The sequence below is a fragment of the Diadema antillarum genome, unplaced genomic scaffold (assembly GCF_040938485.1).
Source record: "Diadema antillarum isolate AM-2024a unplaced genomic scaffold, OU_Dant_1.0 seq00000163_RagTag, whole genome shotgun sequence".
Classification (NCBI taxonomy): Eukaryota; Metazoa; Echinodermata; class Echinoidea; order Diadematoida; family Diadematidae; genus Diadema; species Diadema antillarum.
In genome coordinates this window covers 417,515-436,818 of record NW_027271234.1, presented here as the reverse complement: position 1 = coordinate 436,818, position 19,304 = coordinate 417,515, and the positions used below count along the sequence as shown (strand labels likewise).

Genomic DNA, 19,304 nt, shown 5'->3' with positions numbered 1-19,304 from the left:
GGGCCACCAAAGCTCTAACAGAAGGTATTTTGAAAGGAAAAGTGTGTCAGTTTCACATCTGACATTCATTCGGAAACATTGTCAACAGAACTTTAGAGCACACCCCACACTTTTCGGCTGGCAGAATGTCTCATTAACTTTAAAAGAAAAAAATAAATCCAGGTAGGTCATTTCAAAGCTTTTTAAAGGGATTGTATCGTCTTGATTGAGATCAGGTTTCCAATTTTTGTGAGATAATGAGATATCTCTTATGAAATATGAAAGAGCATACAATTCTCAGAGGAATACACACTTTATTTAATGTAAATGGGCTTTGAAATGCCTGAGATATCCAAAAAAGAAAACACATAAAACCCAATAAAAAAGGTGTGACCTACCTTTTTTAGGGCCATTCTGTTCACAGATATTTCTTTTATTTCAGCTGCAGAATTGTCAACAGCCTCTTACATGGTGAATTTACAATAGATTCTTAATTTGGATCTTATTTTGGAAGAATGGAGTACCTATTTTCTCTCAAATTGGTAAATATTTGGTGTTTAGGTTTGTTTGCCTATTTCTTTTTTTATTTCAGAGATCTACCCGGTATCATCTAGACTTTTCAAATATAGGATATCTGACATCCTTCAGAGTTGCAAATCAATGGCAAGATGAACATCTCTGGAACTTACTTTCCCATGACTTCACAGGTTAATTCAAAACAGAAGTTATAATATGGTGCACATATCTCCTGCATCAACATTCAGTCAAGTAGATACTAAATTTCTTTCATCTACAAGGTCCAAATGGTAGATAATAATGAACAATTACACTTGACAGACACGGATATGCTTAACGCATGGGACTTAAAAAATAATAGACCTATTGCATGTGCAGACTTGGCAATAACAACGATAGATTCATTATAAATATCTTTCATCACTCCTATGGCAAGGTCTCTATTGGTTTGAAGAAACAAAATGCAAGAGCTGAAAGTACAAAATAAGAAAGACTAATGCATTAAAGCAGTGATCCTATACAATCTAATTACAAACTGTTAAAACCAATGTGTATTACAAGCTGATTCCAACAGAAACTGTTTATTGAATCATTCACATCTATTCATACGACTTTGAAAGTGTGTAAAATATAAATGTGTGTTAACACTAGCCAGTTCATACCGTTGCACCAGGTACGTTGTGACACTTAGATGAGAGCATTCTGGTCATCAAACTGACCAATGGACAACTCACCGCTAGCCTCTTCCATGGTCTCGCCGATCTGTTCTTGGGCCGACGCAGACTTCGCATCACCAGTTTGTCCAGGGGCTGGCTTGTCTCCAGTCTGCCAGTCCTTCTTCGTGGCTGGTCCCTGGGCCAAGTAGGGAGGCACTGACTGGACGGTGGGCACTGGGGCTGGGACCAACTGAGTTTGGACCGCCCCGCCTTGGACTGGGATCATACCACCAGGCATCACTGGGGGGACTGGATGGGGCTGGTGTGGGAGGGGAGCCTGCATGACCTGCTGGCTCAAGATCTGACCGCCACTGTTTGGCAGAGGGGCCTGCTGAGAGTGGCCAGGGGGCTGGCTTGCGGGCTGAGCAGGGCATTGGGGTGCGCCTGGTGGCCCAGCCGAGACTTGCCCAGCGTACTGCATGGGTACATAGCCTTGGGCCTGATGATGGGGAACAGTTAGCAACATCACGGTTCCAGGCTGGCCACGGGCTGTTGATTGACCTGTGGATTCAATCATATAAAGTTAATTCTATTCATCAAGTATGTGCCAAGACTAAATGGCAAAGATATTATTAAACGCCAAACTGTCGTTATCATACGCCAGCTGAACTGTCAATTATTGCTCCAAGGTGTACTTATGGATTAGAAATGTGAAATAATGTAGTCAAAACATGTTTTCAGTAGGGTAAAGATGAAAATGCTAAATATTAGCCAAAAAGGTTTGCTGAAAATCCACAATTACAGAGCTTACCCCATCATGGTTGCTAGTTAGATATAATTTTTCATAATTGATTATCCGTAACCAGCAAATCGGCCCACAACAGCGATATCCTCGAATTTCTACGCACGAGTGGATTGCATGCAGCTAGTTGGAAATATGATGGCAAGGGCACAATCGATCATCATAGTATGTTCTACCTTAACACAATGCTGACCACGGGGTTAAATGGGAAGAGTGCTTCTGGATAAAAATTGTGGACTACAATCAAAATTATTTCACACTTTTGCTCTCAAAACAATAAAAAACAACTCATCATCCTAGCAAATCACATCAGCAAGGTAAGTTTCTTAATAAACATTTGCAATATATCGGAAGCCATTTCCATTTTCAGTAAGCATATATCCCAAGAAAAATCAACCCTTCATCTAAATTAGATCATATAGTATCCATTTTTCTGGGTTGTTACAAATTAAAATCATCTTGCATGCAAATTTTGATCAATTTAAACATAAAAACATGATATCATTCATAAGAACTTATTAGAAGAACTCAGTTGGTTTTCATAACATTTGCTGCACATGTTTAAAATGGGAAAAATATGGTTGTATGTCACCATTATAATATATACAGCTGTATACATTATTGCAAAATGTGGCTGTACTAACCACTGCAACTAGCAAGCAATGAATGTAACTCCTTTATATGTCAGTGTGCCTTAGATGCACCATGCCACAATGGAATAGTGGAATTGGTCTGGTTCTTCTCAAATGTCTCCCCAAAAAACAAACAAACAAACAAACAAACAACAAGAACAGAGCTATATTTTGGAATTCAACAAAGTCAGGTGTCACAAAGCCTTGATCCCATAACTCTATGGCAACTCATCAGAGATTGTAGGGATTTAGCAACAGGTACATGAAATAGGGAGTTTTCGCAAGCACGATGTGACCGGGAGTTGAGCTTGCCCTGTGCAAAATCTGCTTCTGCGCATGATCAAATCCGAGAAACATCCTGTCCTGGGGAAAACGAGTATGGTACTCGGCCAAAAAAGCGTTCGGTCCTGATGCCTCCACCCTAACAGGAAAGCAAAACTGCTTAGCTTGTAACCAAAAAGTTTACAATAAAACTCTTGTTTTTAATAAAACCAAGTAAAATTCGGGTTCCAAAATTACAGTCTAGGTATCTATCTATATATCTATACCTATATCTATAATATTCATAAAGATATATATAATTTGTTTTTAATAGTTTGGCTTTATAGCTATCAAAATTTTGATATAACAGAAGAAAATTGCCCATTCCAGGGACTTCTTTACTAGAATGGGCATAACTGCCCAGCCAGGGTCATGATTTCACCCCCAGCTCAGAGGGTGCCAAATGCCACAAATAAGCATAATAATAATTTTCCACCACAATTTATATGATGCAATCAAGATCAGGTGCCAATATTTTCATGTGCTGTTAAATTCGCAGCCCAAAAATGATTCGTGAAATTCACAAAAATTAAACCCACACATAAATAACAGCTTCCAGAGTAGCTTCCTCATACCTACCTGCAACATAGATGGGTCCTCCGGCCTGGTTGGCGGGCAGATGCATCAAAGGAACAGCACTTCCTTGGGGCGCATAGTAAACCTTGATGGGTAAACCACAATATGAGTCAAAGAAGCACTGTACCCTCACAATTATATGACAGAAGTTTACATTAACTGTAGTGTACAGAAGTACAAATACAACACTGTAGACTACTGGGGCTGTAACTCTTGTCTTTTGTCCTCCTAAGAAACCCTTCACAATTGCATGTGCACAACATCAACATTAAAGTGACACATGTGTCAGGTAGAAGGATGTCACTTTTCCACTTATAAATTATGCTTTATATCATCACCCATGTTGCCAAATTTGCAATTACAGCAGGTACTAGGTTTAGCTTAACCATTTGTATCCATTTATTTTGGTTTAGTCTTGTCACTTTCGAATTACACGTTTGTTGTAACGTTTGTTTAAACTTAACTTTTGTATGTATGATACTGATTTGATGAACAACAGTCTCATGGCTGAGTGCCAGTTTTCATCTGCTTAAATAGATAAACAAAAACCAAGTCATCCCTCTCTTGACTTTCATATTTAAATGATCCCTGAGAGTTCAAGCATAAATAGAACATATAAAAGCAACAACGGTATCTTGTGCGGGGGTGGTAAACCACAATTCAACGCACTCTTGATAAAATAATCACTACAACAGAACTCTCCTTTACAAGTAAAAATTCAGGTTCTAAATTTATACATACTTTAATTGTACATCTATTACAAAAATTGTGATACATAACAAACAGAAAACTGCCAATTCAGAGGATTTTATAACAAGGCAAGTGCTGTAATGTGTCTCGCCCACAAACTTACAACACCTTTTCTTTTTATTTTGTTCACAAATGGACCTATGGATAAAAAGTTAGGAGTCATAATCAAATGCTCAGCACATTGGGCCCTAAAAGTTCATTGACCCCTGTCTGTGACCTTTGACCTTGTGGTGCCCATATTAACTCCCCAAGGTACACCTACAATCCAAGTTTGGTCACAAATAGACTAATGGATCAAAAGTTATGACCCATAATCAAAACACGCCCTAAAAACTTAACATTGGGCTCTAAAAATTCATTGACCCCTGTCTGTGACTTTTGACCTTGTGGTGACCATCAACTCCCAAAGGTACATCTACCATTCAAGTTTGGTCACAAATAGACTTACGGATCAAAAGTTATGGTCCATAATCAAAACGCGCCCTAAAAACTTAACATTGGGCCCTAAAAGTTCATTGAACCCTGTCTGTGACCTTTGACCTTGTGGTGACCATCAACTCCCAAAGGTACATCTACCATCCAAGTTTGGTCACAAATAGACTTACGGATCAAAAGTTATGGTCCATAATCGAAACGCGCCCTAAAAGTTCATTGACCCTTGCCTGAGACCTTTGACCTTGTGGTGACCATCAACTCCCCGAGGGACATCTACCACCTAAGTTTAGTCACAAACGGACTTATGGATCAAAAGTTATGACCCATAATCGAAACGTGCCCTAAAAACTTAACATTGCGCCCTAAAAGTTCATTGACCCCTGTCTGTGACTTTTGACCTTGTGGTGACCATCAACTCCCAAAGGTACATCTACCATCCAAGTTTGGTCACAAATAGACTTACGGATCAAAAGTTATGGTCCATAATCGAAACGCGCCCTAAAAACTTAACATTGGGCCCTAAAAGTTCATTGACCCCTGCCTGAGACCTTTGACCTTGTGGTGACCATCAACTCCCCGAGGGACATCTACCACCTAAGTTTAGTCACAAACAGACTTATGGATCAAAAGTGATGACCCATAATCGAAACGTGCCCTAAATACTTAACATTGGGCCCTAAAAGTTCATTGACCCTGGTCTGTGACCTTTGACCTTGTGGTGACCATTAACTCTCCAAGGGACATTTACAATCCAAGTTTGGTCACAAACGGACAAAGGGATCAAAAGTTATGAGCCATAATCGAAATGCGCCATAAAAACTTAATGGGCCCTAAAAGTTCATTGACCCCTGCCTGTGACCTTTGACCTTGTGGTGACCATTAACTCCCCAAGGGAAATCTACCACCCAAGTTTAGTCACAAACGGACTTATGGATCAAAAGTTATGACCCATAATCGAAACGCGCCATAAAAACTTAACACATTGGGCCCTAAAAGTTCATTGAACCCTGTCTGTGACCTTTGACCTTGTGATGACCATCAACTCCCAAAGGTACATCTACCATCCAAGTTTGGTCACAAATAGACTTACGGATCAGAAGTTATGGTCCATAATCGAAACGCGCCCTAAAAACTTAACATTGGGCCCTAAAAGTTCATTGACCCCTGCCTGTGACCTTTAACCTTGAGGTGACCTTCATACTTGGTAAAAGGTAAAACTTTGTATGACCACTCTTCCCTCCAAGTTTGATTCAAATTGAAGCCCAGAGTACAGAGTTATTCAAGTTTTTATAGCGTTACGGACAGACGACGGACGGACGGACGACAAACGGACAGACGCCTCAGGAGATCCCTTAGTCTCCCCTCACCTCCAGTGGGCTCGACAAAAATGGGAGTTGCATATACTATTTCTGAAGACTCACCATAGTCTCTTGCACAGGACCCTCTTCACAGCACTTACAGCACGGACGGCAACACCGGCAGACCTTGAAGCAGGCCACTGAAGCCGAAGTGACCCCGCAGCCAATCTCAAGGAAGAAAACGAGCGCCAGGAGACCATCTAGGAGATGTTTGACCCACTGATGAGGGAATATGGAGGCAAAGTGCATAATACAGTGAAGATATGGTAAGAGGAAAAACCATGGACTCGGAAATTGTCAGGGTTTGAAATGAAGTTTTTGAAGGTCATGGCCATTTTCAAAAGGGCACTTTCATCTTGGGGCAAATTGAGCTTGGATCGCCCGAAATCTCAGAGGGCAGGAAGGCCATTCATTAGGGCATTATGGCCACTTTTAAACAGCAACTAATTCTGGTAAAAAGGGTAATAAGGCTATTTTTTTTCTCAAATGACAAGTAGCACAATGTAAGATAACACACACACACACACACACACACATACACACACACACACATATTATATATATACATATATACATATATATATATATATATATATATATACACATAATTATATTACACTAGTGATACTGCATTTACGTAAGTCTGAATAAATTCATTTGTCTTTCATTATGAGTGATATGATGGAGAAACCACGGCCAAAAGAAAAAGAAAAAGGTACGTATACTTATGGCCTTGAGAATATAGGCCCTAATTTTTATGGGGGCATCAGGGCCAACCAAAGAGGCATCAATGGCCATGGCCGTCGACACCTGTAATTATGTTCATGACACCGGGTACTGTAAAACATGATATATTCGCGGCATGAAATTTTCGCGAATTGGAGCCGACAGCCTTTTTCGTGGCATGAAATTTTCGCGAATTGCCACTGGCGTTCAATGCATGTAGTGTAGACAAAAACTTTCGTGTGCATTTTAATTTCGCGAATTTTGGCGCTCGCGAAATTCGCGAAATTAAAATGCACGCGAAAATTCCTCGTTTTACAGTATCTAGTTATATCGGGAGCCAAAAGCACTATTAAAAAGAATAGGCATTTGCTCTGGACATTTCAACAAATCATCATAACCTGAAATGGTTTAACGCAATGGCAAAACACTATAAACCAGCAATTGAGTCGTGACTAACATTCATTTCTATACTTAAAACTTCATACTTAGTCCGTAAGTACAAGGCCTTAAACTTCTGTAATTGAATCTTCCTGTCCTTGAAAATAAGACCTAGGGAACTAAAGAAAATGTTGAGTACCAAAGCATGCTGTTGACAAAAAAGAAAAGGAAAAAAAAAACAACAAACTTTATAAATTTCAACTGTAGTGTAATGCAACAACGGGACAGTCACCGTGTCTCTTCCTATTATCAAAATTTGTCAGCATAAAATCAAACAGAAATACTAGCATTTCACAAACATAACAGATATTATCAGTTTTTCTGGACCAGGCCTGACTTTTTGGGGGCCTCCTTACTTTTTGCAGGAAATCTAAAGTGTCTGACTTGACTTTGTTTTGTTTGTCGGGTGATTTTGGCAGAGAAGTGCTAGCCAAAAGTGTGAAGACTCTTTTTTTTTTTTCTTTTTTTTTCTCAGCAGATTTTGGTAAAGAAGTGGCATCAAAGACTGAGGAGCCCCACCCCCCCCTTCTTTTTTTTTCCATCCCAAAAATTAATCGATGTCCTTGTTCCCACAAAGTCCGTCCGATCACTAGGAAAAGTGTATCGTTCTCATCTTTCCTGTCAGTGCAGAGATATTCAATGACTTTTCTTTGAAGCTTTAGCTGCTACTGGCTGTTACAGATAGTGAGATGAGAGAGTACTGGGAGAATGTCTTCTTCTTCTTACCAGGGGAGTCCTGCAGTTGTAGGAGGTGTGGTAGTCATAGTACGGGTAGCCGTAGTAGCAGTTGTAGTACTCAGTCGTTGCAAAGCCGATGAAAGTGAAGAAAAATGCTGCTGCCAGGACAGCTGATATGACAGACATCACCAGGTAGGAAATAGCCTTCAGTAACAGTAAAAAGGACAGTACATGTGTCAGAATTACATAAAAACCATATCAATGATTAATAGTTAGGATTTGTCAGCTTCTAGGATTTCTAATCATTGCAATGGCAGTCTGAAGAAGCTTTTAGGGACCTGATGGATTTTTATTTCATTTATCTAACACTTTTCATGCCCACCCATCCAGCAAGAATTTGTCTTGCATACGTCATATTGTCGTTGCAGCACTTCCCCGCTCATGGCAGCCTGTCGTTATGGTATTGGAACGCGCGTGGCAAATTGTCATTACTGTGTGGGAGTGCGCACAGGGTTAACAACATTCTGCCACGTGCAGGAAAATACATCAAAACAACAATCTGCCATGAGCAGGGAAGTGTGTTAACGACAACCTGCCCTGTGCACGACAAATTTTCTCACGCCTCCCAGAAAGAAAGAAAGTTTAAAAAAAACATCGGATGAGAAGCCCACTTCCATCGAATACGGTAAATTTTTTCCTTACTCTTTTAGTATTTTACAGCTTCAGTCCTTACTGAATAGATAATCCAAAGAAGACTCTAAAATTTTGCCATTCAGTAATAGATTTACATTTTAAACCCATTTATATACTTTTACAAAAATTTTGGCCAAAAAAAAAAATGCTAAAATGTTATTTTGCAGGACCATCTTAAATCAAGAAGATAATTATGCAAATAAAATTGTATCATAAGTGCTTATCAAACTGCACAATTTTTATTTCTAAAACGAAAAAGCTTGAATGGGAAGTGAAGGGGGGTGGGAGGACTCCACCCAGCCCCTTTTGGTCGCTTCGATAAAATCACTATCTATCACTCCAAGTCAGTTGAGAAACTTGGCAGCCGTGACATCACATGGTATATGAAAACATTGGCTATCAAAAGAAGAGCAATGGCTTCCGCTCATCCTCATATACAGAAGGATTGAGAGAATGCAGCAATTTCAGTTTATTTTCCGGGAAACATTGTGCATGCACAAAGTTTTTTTCTCGCCAAAAACGGATGGCATAATCTGACTGCACATTTTCTCCTTTATCTGTATTTTGTCATTTTCCACGTTTCCATCCGCTAGGCGTCCTGTAGAGTCCGTTGCTGCAAGAGATGGAATGGTCATGTACAGCATGGTTCTCTGACGTTCAATGTACATCTCTTGTGTCACCCATTTATTCCTTGTGCATTTTGTCCTGTGGGCATGCAGTTCATATTCGTTTCTCATGCGTTTGCATCCTGTCAAGTATACAACAGCCCCAGGTGTGTCGTTTGCTTGTTTGTTTTGTTCTGCCCCTAGACCGTGCATGTACGCTTCTCTAAAACGGAAACTTTCCACTCCGTTAACCGGGTTGACGTTTTGAACAATGGATGAGCAAAATATCACCCATTTCTTGTATAGTGGGCCTATTCAGCAAAGTGTGACAAGAGAATATGAGGGAGGAAAACATTGATTTCTCCTCACTGTCAAAGCTGAGAGGCAGAGGTGTGGAGTGAGAGAGCAACTTCTGTGCTCCTGCATTCTATCAGAGAAGTGTAACTGGAAGTAATTCATCAACCACAGTGTCTTTAAATAACTGTTGGATTTAATATCATTCACCTGAACAGTCAGTGTAAACAGCCAGTGTCAGATTGTATGTGAGCTCAAAGATCACCCTTCCCCCCTGGTCAACAATAAAATAATACTTACAATGCATCTGTTCTTGGGCTTGCAGTGGTACACCATTCCTAATATGCCAGTACTGACAAAAATCTGTGAGGAAAGCACAAAATATGACAGATGTTTGAGCGCTTGGTTAATACAATCAAACTCAAGTTCTGTCTGTGAAATAAATAGCAACTAAGTTAACAGATTATAAAATCCAGTTTCACTGTTCAAATTAAACAAGAATATATAAATGTTTCCATCAGGATACAGAAATAAATTAAGAACATGTGAAGAAGCTTTGATAGGACAATATCAGTCATTTTGGATTATCCAGACCATGCCCTTTTTTTAGAATGGTAATGAGTAACTGGGACTTGTTGAATTTCATCATTGCATCATGTTCTATTAAATCTCAACTCTTATTGGGCTGTGCGCATAAAAACAAGTGATTGCTTGCGAGCAAAAGATTTTGCTAGCAAGCACGAGCAATTGCGACCAGCTACAACAAAAGGATCTGAAAGGTGGTGGAGGTTGATTTTCTGAAAATGAAATGACATTATTCTTTTACACTTCCACTTTCATTTCATATATACATAACTCATAAAAGCACTCAGTTACGGAAATATCCATGATCTATGAGAGGATGTTGATTGGTGTAGGAAATCAGCATTTCGAGAAAACCACTTGCAAAGTGTTCCTTCTGACGCAATCATAATCCAAGGGAGGTAAGACAGCTTTTACCTCTTGACAATAGAAGGTATACTCCTAGACAAAGCGGTGAGTGCATGTAACATGGACAGACCAACTTGTCACATTTTGGTCTGTTCATGTTACATGCGTTCACCACTAAGTCTAGAAATGGTATAAAAAACACAATGTTCAATAGAATTTTAGAGCTGTTAATATAATCCCTCATCAAAATTAGGCCATTCAATAGAAAAACAACAAAGTTTCAATGAGAATTGATAATCAAACCTTTGTATGTTTGTACATAGATTTCTGTTCATTAACCCAAAATTTTGCATTTGGGAATAAATTCTAATAGATTGCTTGTTTGAAGCAATTTCAATGGAAAGTTATCTCTCATTAAGTGTTATAGAATATCATATTGTATTGGGGGATACTGCACACTTGAAACAGAAAATAGAGGGACATTCCTGAAAAGTACCCTTTTACTGTGGAAATGCTCATGGACACACATTTCAAAATGACAGAGGGTTTTGAAAATTCTTCCTGTTTATATAATCAAACATCTACAATTGTACATAATCATTAGACATTTGGCCTGGACTTGGCACATCACAGAGCTTTCTTATTTGCAGCCATCTGGTCTTTTTGGCGACACTGTTTTGTAAAATGATAATGCTGTTTTCCTGTTTGCAAAGCAAGTCACATGATTTTTTTTTTCCCCTTGTGTTTTTTTTTCCCTTGTTTGTTCCACCAGCAAATGTGGTATCAGAATTCACGGACAAAAGACAGAGAGTGCAGACCTACCAGCAGACCACTCCAGATTGGTATGCCCACAAAGAAACCATTACTACGTACGACGATAGTACCAATCCCAAGGGCAATGCATATGGCTCCAGCAACAGCGTGCAGAATCCCCGTCACCTGAATAGTCAGAAGAGGTCAAATGATCCAGAAATAATTCACATCCCGGAAGGGACCAAGGATGACTCACATAGTCAACAAAACAAAAAGAAAACAAACAAACAAACCAAATAAAACAAACAATCAATTTTACGCTTGTATGCCAGATGTGTGACATCATCATCTGTGAGAGCTCCTATCATAATCAATATCATTCAAGAATTTGATTTTAAATCACCCACTGGCTCTGCACACTTACATGTCTGTTGTGAGTAGATTTCATGGAGATCAGTAATGGAGTAAAGAAAGTCACTTATATTGTACTATATTGTGTCCCTATCTAGTGACTTGTAACAGCAATTTCTACCTCTCCTTAACTGACAAAAGGGGTAAATTCCACACCGCTTGGCATGGTTTAAGACAAATGTGTGGTTTATTTGCAGAAATGCTGAAAATTTTGCTGTAAAGGTTTTATATAGTACATCTGGCTCTATATACTGATACATCTCGTCTGCAGACTACAGTGATAGCATTTTAATCTCTCTGAGGCTAATCTGTCTTGGTATAATCTGATACAAAGCTGACAACATGAAGAAACTTGACAACATGAGGAGAAAATAATCACTATTATGGCGCCCTCATGTAATACAATTTCTCATCTAAAATACCGCTATTCATTCTAAACTTCCAAATAGAGGGAAAATTCACACACACACACACACACACACACAAACATTTCCAGAATGGTACAAGCTTGGAGCATCATACCCTAAAGCACTTTGTGACAAAGCCCCTAGCTGGCGCTGTGACAAAGCCCCTAGCTGGCGCTGTGACGGGATTCTGCTGTGTGGTAGCAGTGTTGTAGCTGGGTGGTAAACTGTTGGTGGCCATCTTAGAAAGAGTAACTGCAGAGTTGAGATCTGGAATAAAACGAGAGTTTGTGGACAAGTAAAACCTAACAGAATCATTGGAAACAGGAGCAGTCTGAAAGCAAACAAGGCATTTGTATTGAAAATGAATGTGGGTGTGTACAACTGTAGGCCTAGCTACCAGCAGCTGTGCAGTTGAATTTAGTGCCACTTCTATTATACATATTAAATGGCTTGAACTATACACCACGTACACTGTAGGTAGAGTTCATACAAACAGACTGGCAAAATTTGAATTAAAATGAAAGACCAAATCAGAATTAAAGCATACAATTTGCAGAGACTCCAACCCCAAGCACCTTCTGATCTGGAGATTCTCCCGCCCGAAACCCCTAGCAAACGGGAGACTCCAAGTTGATGTGTGCGAAGCGCGAAGTTCCTAGGATTCTACATGTTCTCTGGTGCTATCTAAGGCTTATTTTTTCAACATACGATAGAAATAAGTAAGAAATCCTTTCCACCGGGAGACACAGAGCCAGGGCGGGAGAAATCAAATCTCAAACGGGAGAACGGGAGATTGTGCAAATATGGGCTTTCGGCGGAAGATCTCCCGTCGAAAACGGGAGAGTTGGAGTCTCTGAATTTGTTGGTTATGGAATCCCATATATGTGTATCATGCTTTGAAACAAAGACAGTGGTCATGACCATTGTACAACTAGAGTGTACATATATCCAGTTCAGTAAAATATCCCAATATGTTTGTATGCAAAACTAATACAAAATATACTTTTGTTTTCATTATTCAGCTATATATCAGCCACTTATCCTGTAAGAGTCACCATTGCTTACTGACAGTTACAACAGCAATGCAATAATTTGCTATAAAGGGCACAGGATATTCTTCATAAAAAACAAACAAACAAGGCAAATAACCCTGTACAATTTGCATACATGTTACAGTTGTACATGTGTGCCCAAAATGATACCAAAATACTTAGCTATATCCCTCCCCCCCCCCAAAAAAAATAAAAAAATAAAAAAAAATAAAAAAAAAATAAAACAAACAAATATATATATACTGTATATATATATATATTTATGAATACATTAATTACAAGGTACATGTCCACATATACTTTTTTCTCATCACCTCTATCATATCTAGATCTGCTGACCAGACCTTACTTCTGTACCATATAAAAAATTGGGGATTTGTGCATGTCTTTAGGATATCTTAAACTAAAAAATTATGTGACACACCATTTAGCATAGTGTCAAAATACTGAAAAATCCATACCCAGTACTGTATGTTTATTTCCTGTTCATATGATGAATGTGGGATCTATTTCAAATGTACTAATTCATGATGTACCATTTTGAGCACAAAAAAAAAAATGTGATTATGCATGTAAGATGTAAGATGTTGGATGATTGTAAGAATGGAAGACAAGGGCACAACATTTATTTATTTATACTCAATCTTCTTAACACAGGGTACCCTTCAGTTTTTAATACCATCTGTTCTTTCAAGGGGCACTGTATATAGTATAGATTGTTTAGACCATGACAGAATTGCACCAAAGTCACACTTATAGGACTTCTCTCCCTACAGTCTTATCTAAACACATTCTCTTTTTGGTGTTTAAAGGACAAGTCCACCTTCATATACAAACTGTACATGTGGATTGAGTGAAGGCAACAATATTAGTAGAACACATCAGTGAAAGTTTGGGGAAAATCGGACAATCCGTTCAAAAGTTATGTACACATATTTCTAAAGTATCTGTGCAGTCATTGCTGGATGAGAAGACTACTACAGTGTATGATGTCACATGCGTACAACAACGTCAAGGAAAATAAAAAGAGAATTTCACAAAACTTTACTTTTTGAATAAAGTGCACATTTCTTTGACTTGTTACTGACATATATCTTAAGGATAATATTATTCCCCCTGCCTTCTGAAAGAGAGTTCTAAGTCAAGTGTTCTTTTGTTATGCGAGAAAAATTGAAATTTGTTGAATTTTCTTTAATATTCTTTCTTTATATCGTTGTACACAAGTGACATCACAGCTATAGTAGTCTTCTCATCCAGCCATGACTGAGCAGAAACTTCAAAAATTCATAACTTTAGAACGGATTGTCCAATTTTCCTCAAACTCTCAGCTGATGTGTTCTACTAATATTGCTGCATTCACTCAACCCACATGTCTATGAAGGTGAACTTGTCGTTTAAGTAAAGATAGCACAGTTATTTCTTGTAATGCCAATTCTACCTTTTTAATGAATTGTACATTGGAGGTAACTTAAACCTGGTGCTAGGTTCAGTGTGAGGTCATTTTATATTAAATGTGCACCAAAATAAATAGACATCTATATAATGAATCATTTGTCTGATTGCCATCCAACCTACAGTGGTGTACATAATCTGAGACAAATCTGAGGCATGTTTTGATGACAGGAAATTACCAGAATCCTTACAGTGACAGAATTATCATGGCATTTTAATCGGAACAAGAGATACCATCAATGATGTTACATGCACTGTATGTAAGCCAAGGTTTAGAGCATGCAAGTTGTCTGAGTAAGCAAGACCTGGTACTAAATGGTGAAGAAAAATAAGCCTTTTTGTAAATACACTTTGCGAATGCGCGACAATCACGATAAGCATTTCCGGGTCAGGTCATTTTCCCTACAAACACCGAATATGCACAAGCACTACATTGCGCAGCGATGTTTGTGTGCTACACGTCTGCATGTTGCTGAGATCACAGAAACCAACCTGACCTATATTCACACAGAATCTTAACACATGGACATTTTATGGATGTCCATGTGTAAATCATGGATGACAAGGCATCTTGATTTTCTACTGAAAGTAATCGTTGGAACAAGCATATTGCCATTACTATATCCAGACATTCTAGTGCATGACAGTAGCAATGACAACTAGATGCATAGATGTACATACGTAAGTAACCACTCAGTACCTGGTGCAGATGTATATTAATTGCACTGCTATGGCATTTCAGCCTCATAGAAAGCCTAGATGAGGCTGAAGCCACATTCCGAGGGCTTAAAGGGATGATATCCGTATTGGTGGAAATGAGAATTGAGCTTTTAACTTTTTGCGAGATACAAAGAATTCACAAATAGTATTAAAGCATACCATTCTAATTAGTAAAGAAGAATCATATTAAGTTTATTTGATGAAAATTGGTTTTGCAATGGCTGAGACATCCAAAAACAAGGAAAAACAAAGTGATCATAATAAAAAGTGGGTCCCTCCTTTTATTGGGATTGCTCGGTTTTGGGTATCTCGGCCATTTCAAACCAATTTTCAAGAAATAAACATTGAATTTCTCTTGGAATCACTGTATGCTCTTTCATATTCCATAAGAGGTGTCTTATCATCTTACCAAAAATGTTAGAAACCTGCATTTAGGACACAACTGCAACTATAGGATCCCTTTAACTTAAGTTTAATTAGCATTTAATCAGCATTTAACTGGTGAACTGGCATTCTGAGAGCTTGATCCAAAGCAGGGGATTTATTACCATGACAACAAGCATTTTGGTGGGGGAAAGTCTTGCACACTTGGGTGTATCAATGCGAGTGCATCTCTGAGAGGACTTAAAAAGTAGGAACATTTAAGACAAATCAGGACCCTGAATGGGTAATTTGCAGTGAAAATTAATCAGAAAAGATTGTGAGCAAAGAGAATGAGAATTTTGCATATAGGTAAAGGGCAAAGACTGGAGTGGCCTAGTGGAGTGAGTGTTAGTGAGTGGTTGTATACAGGGGTGGGGTGGAACATGCATTGAGCCACGGTACATTTTGCACTAACTCCGGCACAGGGTGCTGTTAACCAGTCGACTCAGCTCAGTACGTGTTGGGGTCGATGGTGCAGTTAATTTTGCACTAGACCAATAAATATGCCTCTTGTTCGTTGGCATCTTGTTGATACGGTCTGTAATACTCGTGGTAGGGCCCTCACAACAGACAGACTACTTCCACTTACTTAGCCCGACCAGAGGTCGTGCGGAGAACTAACTGGGTTGTGTAGAAAGCCTTACTATTTTTACTCTGCTTTGCAGACTGTGCTGCGAGATGTACACATCTCCATTGACCGAAAGATCGGTCTGTATCTGGTCGGCGGGGAAATGTTCCGCAGAGACTGCGTCTGGCTCCGCGGACCTACGGAGGAGAGCGATAATGTCAAAAAAAATAAAAGACTCCTCCGGACAGACGGATCTGAACTGTCTAACATCTCCATAGCTATGCCAGCTCAGTTGCTCGGTTCATGTAACTGCACTGTATCGCAAGAGACTTTGTCTCATGATCACAAATGACAAAGAGTTCATAAAAATTTACACACTTTGCGTGCTTACTTCAGAGTGGTATAGAGATCCTCTAACTGCGACCAGCTCCAGCCCCAACGCTCCCACAGTATGACTGTGTACAAGGAGCGTCCCGGGGTTAAGAGATCCTCTATTGCTCTAACTGTTAGTGTTAGTGTCTAACGTTAGAGGTCTATGAGTAAACTTATATGTCTACTGCACTGAGGTCTTCAACATGATGCGGTATAGCCCGACCAGATGCTGCGCGTGTGGCGTTATGTACAGCGACAGGGTGTAATGTCAGATGCGATGGGGAGTCAGGCTGCCAAGTATGTTTGGACGTGGATGTAATTGCAACAACGGAATATAAATCTACGGCAAATCTACACTAATCGTAAATTAACCCACCTTTTAGGTCGAAAAATATGTCTCTGACGACCCAGCAGTGACGTTTGATGATGTGATAGTACAGTGATACCACGCAATCAATCCACAAATCACAAATCACTGCCAAACAATGACAATGACAATGAATGACAATGAGTGCAGTGTGAGTGTTCAAGTAAACACATCAGTGCGGTTGAAAAGACCACTTTTCGTGGATATAGGGAGACCGCTTCCGGGTAGAACTAGCAGATGTCCTTCTCAAAGCTTCATAATCATATCGGTTGACTACTTTTGACTCTTGACAGCAAGTCAAGAGGCGATCATAGCTTGGGGCTACAAGTGGTATCAGCACTGATCAATTTTGGCCTTCCTTTGGTCGAATTTGTTTCCTTGCTACATTTTTTGTTTGTAGGCGTAAAGGGAGATCCCCTACATTGTACGCACGCGCGCTCGATATGACCTCACTGATCGATCTAACATACCGGTAAATATGCATGTGCGCAATCCATAGAATTATTACGGTGTTGTAGAGTAATACAGCCTATGTCTTTAGCAGAGATCCAAGTAACCCCGTCGCGGGGCGCTGTAACACAGTAACAGCGCCCCGAAGCAACCCATGCAATTTTAGGAAGCACTCAAATGCACTGCAACACGTAAACAACTCACCGCTCAAAAGGACACTTGGATTCGCAACGAAAAGCCACATGATATAAAACCATTATTGTTGAACAATAGAAACGACTATGTATTTCTCACCATTACCTCCGAAAACAAGATAAATAGTCATCTTTGAGACCGTCTACTCGAGATACTGTCCGTTCAATGTTTCGAACGTATCACGTAAATATACTGATCTGCGCATGCGCAAATGAATATGCATATTTTACGTCATCTGCCATATGTACAATGTCGCTCGTATTTGGTTCTCGGTCTCATTTAATAAAGGACACCTGTTCGTACCAATACCATAGGTATCATGGAGTTCAAAAATGCTCTAAGTGAAGTAGAGGAGGATGCAAAAAGAATTAAGTTCAAAGTGGAGCAAACAGAAATTATGGAGAACGCAGTGAAACAGAATGACACCTTCCTAATGTTGCCAACTGAGTTTGGCAAGAGTGCTTGCTTTGGTTTCATCACCAAATCTTGGAAGTTGGATAAAGCAGGGCTGCACACTAACCCATTTTTTTTTTTCTGCCGGTCCAACCTGTCTCTGTCGGATCAGTAAATATCCATTTTTCCTCCCCATTTTTGTACTGGTCGGAACAGAAAATTTACTGGTCAACAACAACCTGAAAAAGCATTAACTGGCTTGCAAATTTATTTTCATGTTTTTGTCGACAATAATATTACCTCCCCCCCCCCCCCAAAAAAAAAAACATTTTGCAAATAAATATTTTGTAAACTCAAGTGCCTTGTTTATGGATCATTTCCTTGAGAAGGAACAAAAAGGAATCATTTGTGAATTGTTTTGTTGATACGAAAAGGAAGTGAAAAAAAAGAAGGGCTGAAATGCGGTTTTTAACTTTCCTCCGAAAATTTCTTCCCGTATCTTACAAGTATGCGTTCTTGAAAGTACACTGCAGGGTCGAATTTGTGATGCTTTGTACTCCTATCTCTTCTTCGTGTATAGAACCATTTTAAAAGAATTGAATGTTTGTGAATTAAAGTGTTAAATGATTATGAACAAAATCAGATTGTATCAAATGCGTTTGTGACTTTTTGTCAACATCGGCGCACGTAGAGTAACACGCGTTACTTAAGTTGCTGCGCTTTTCACATTTTTGGTGCTCAGCTGGATTGTAATGATTATATGAATTATTTTTGCTGTATAGTATTTTCTGATGCACGTGCCAGAAGGGGTTCTTTATTTTTCTCCCGATAATCTTTTCGCATTTGTGCATGCGCTCTTGAAAGGTATATACGGCAGCATACGGCATCAGGGTCGAATTCACGATCCTTTTTGCACTTATTTCTACCTCATGATATCAGCGGGATTGTGACGATTTCATGAACTTTACTTCGGATCACTGTTCGGATGTAATCTGTTGTGATGAACACACCAGAATGGTTGACAATGCGCCCTTTATTTTGCTCCGATAATCTTTTCGCATTTCGTAAATGCGTCCTCTCGGATTAGAAGAAATGATACGGCCGAATTCATGATTCTTTTTGCACCTCTTGTTCTCCTCAAACTTCAACGGGATTGTGATGATTTCATGAATCATTTTGGCTGTAATTTTTATAATGCACGCGCCAAAAGAGGTTTAAAATGTGTCCTATTTTTCTCCCGAATTTGTGCATGCGGTATGCGTTTTTGAAAGATACACAGCATGCAGGGCCAAATTCACGATCCTTTTTGCGCCTATTGTTTCCTCAAATTTCAACGGGATTGCCATGATTTC

The 19,304-nt window shown here is 39.3% G+C and overlaps 1 protein-coding gene across 1 annotated transcript; it reads right to left on the bottom strand.

The window, feature by feature from the left end:
• Nucleotides 1-283: 283 nt before the first annotated feature.
• On the bottom strand, nucleotides 284-12,198 carry LOC139728063 (uncharacterized). The gene is made up of 7 exons (XM_071639026.1): nucleotides 12,076-12,198; nucleotides 11,212-11,328; nucleotides 9,760-9,822; nucleotides 7,916-8,071; nucleotides 6,089-6,244; nucleotides 3,486-3,567; nucleotides 284-1,712 (listed from the first exon to the last, which is right to left on the bottom strand). Exons 1-7 carry the CDS (start codon nucleotides 12,196-12,198, stop codon nucleotides 1,183-1,185), a joined length of 1,227 nt encoding a protein of 408 aa, XP_071495127.1. The 3' UTR covers nucleotides 284-1,182.
• Between the last annotated feature and the right edge of the window lie 7,106 nt (nucleotides 12,199-19,304).

Bases quoted from the DNA above. Each gene is read 5' to 3' on its own strand.
- LOC139728063 (XM_071639026.1), bottom strand. From the start codon at position 12,198: ATGGCCACCAACAGTTTACCACCCAGCTACAACACTGCTACCACACAG. The intron at 11,329-12,075 runs GTATGATGCTCC...CTGACTATTCAG, and splicing joins TTGTCACAAAGTGCTTTAGG to GTGACGGGGATTCTGCACGC. The intron at 9,823-11,211 runs GTAGGTCTGCAC...CTTTCCTCACAG, and splicing joins CAATCTGGAGTGGTCTGCTG to ATTTTTGTCAGTACTGGCAT.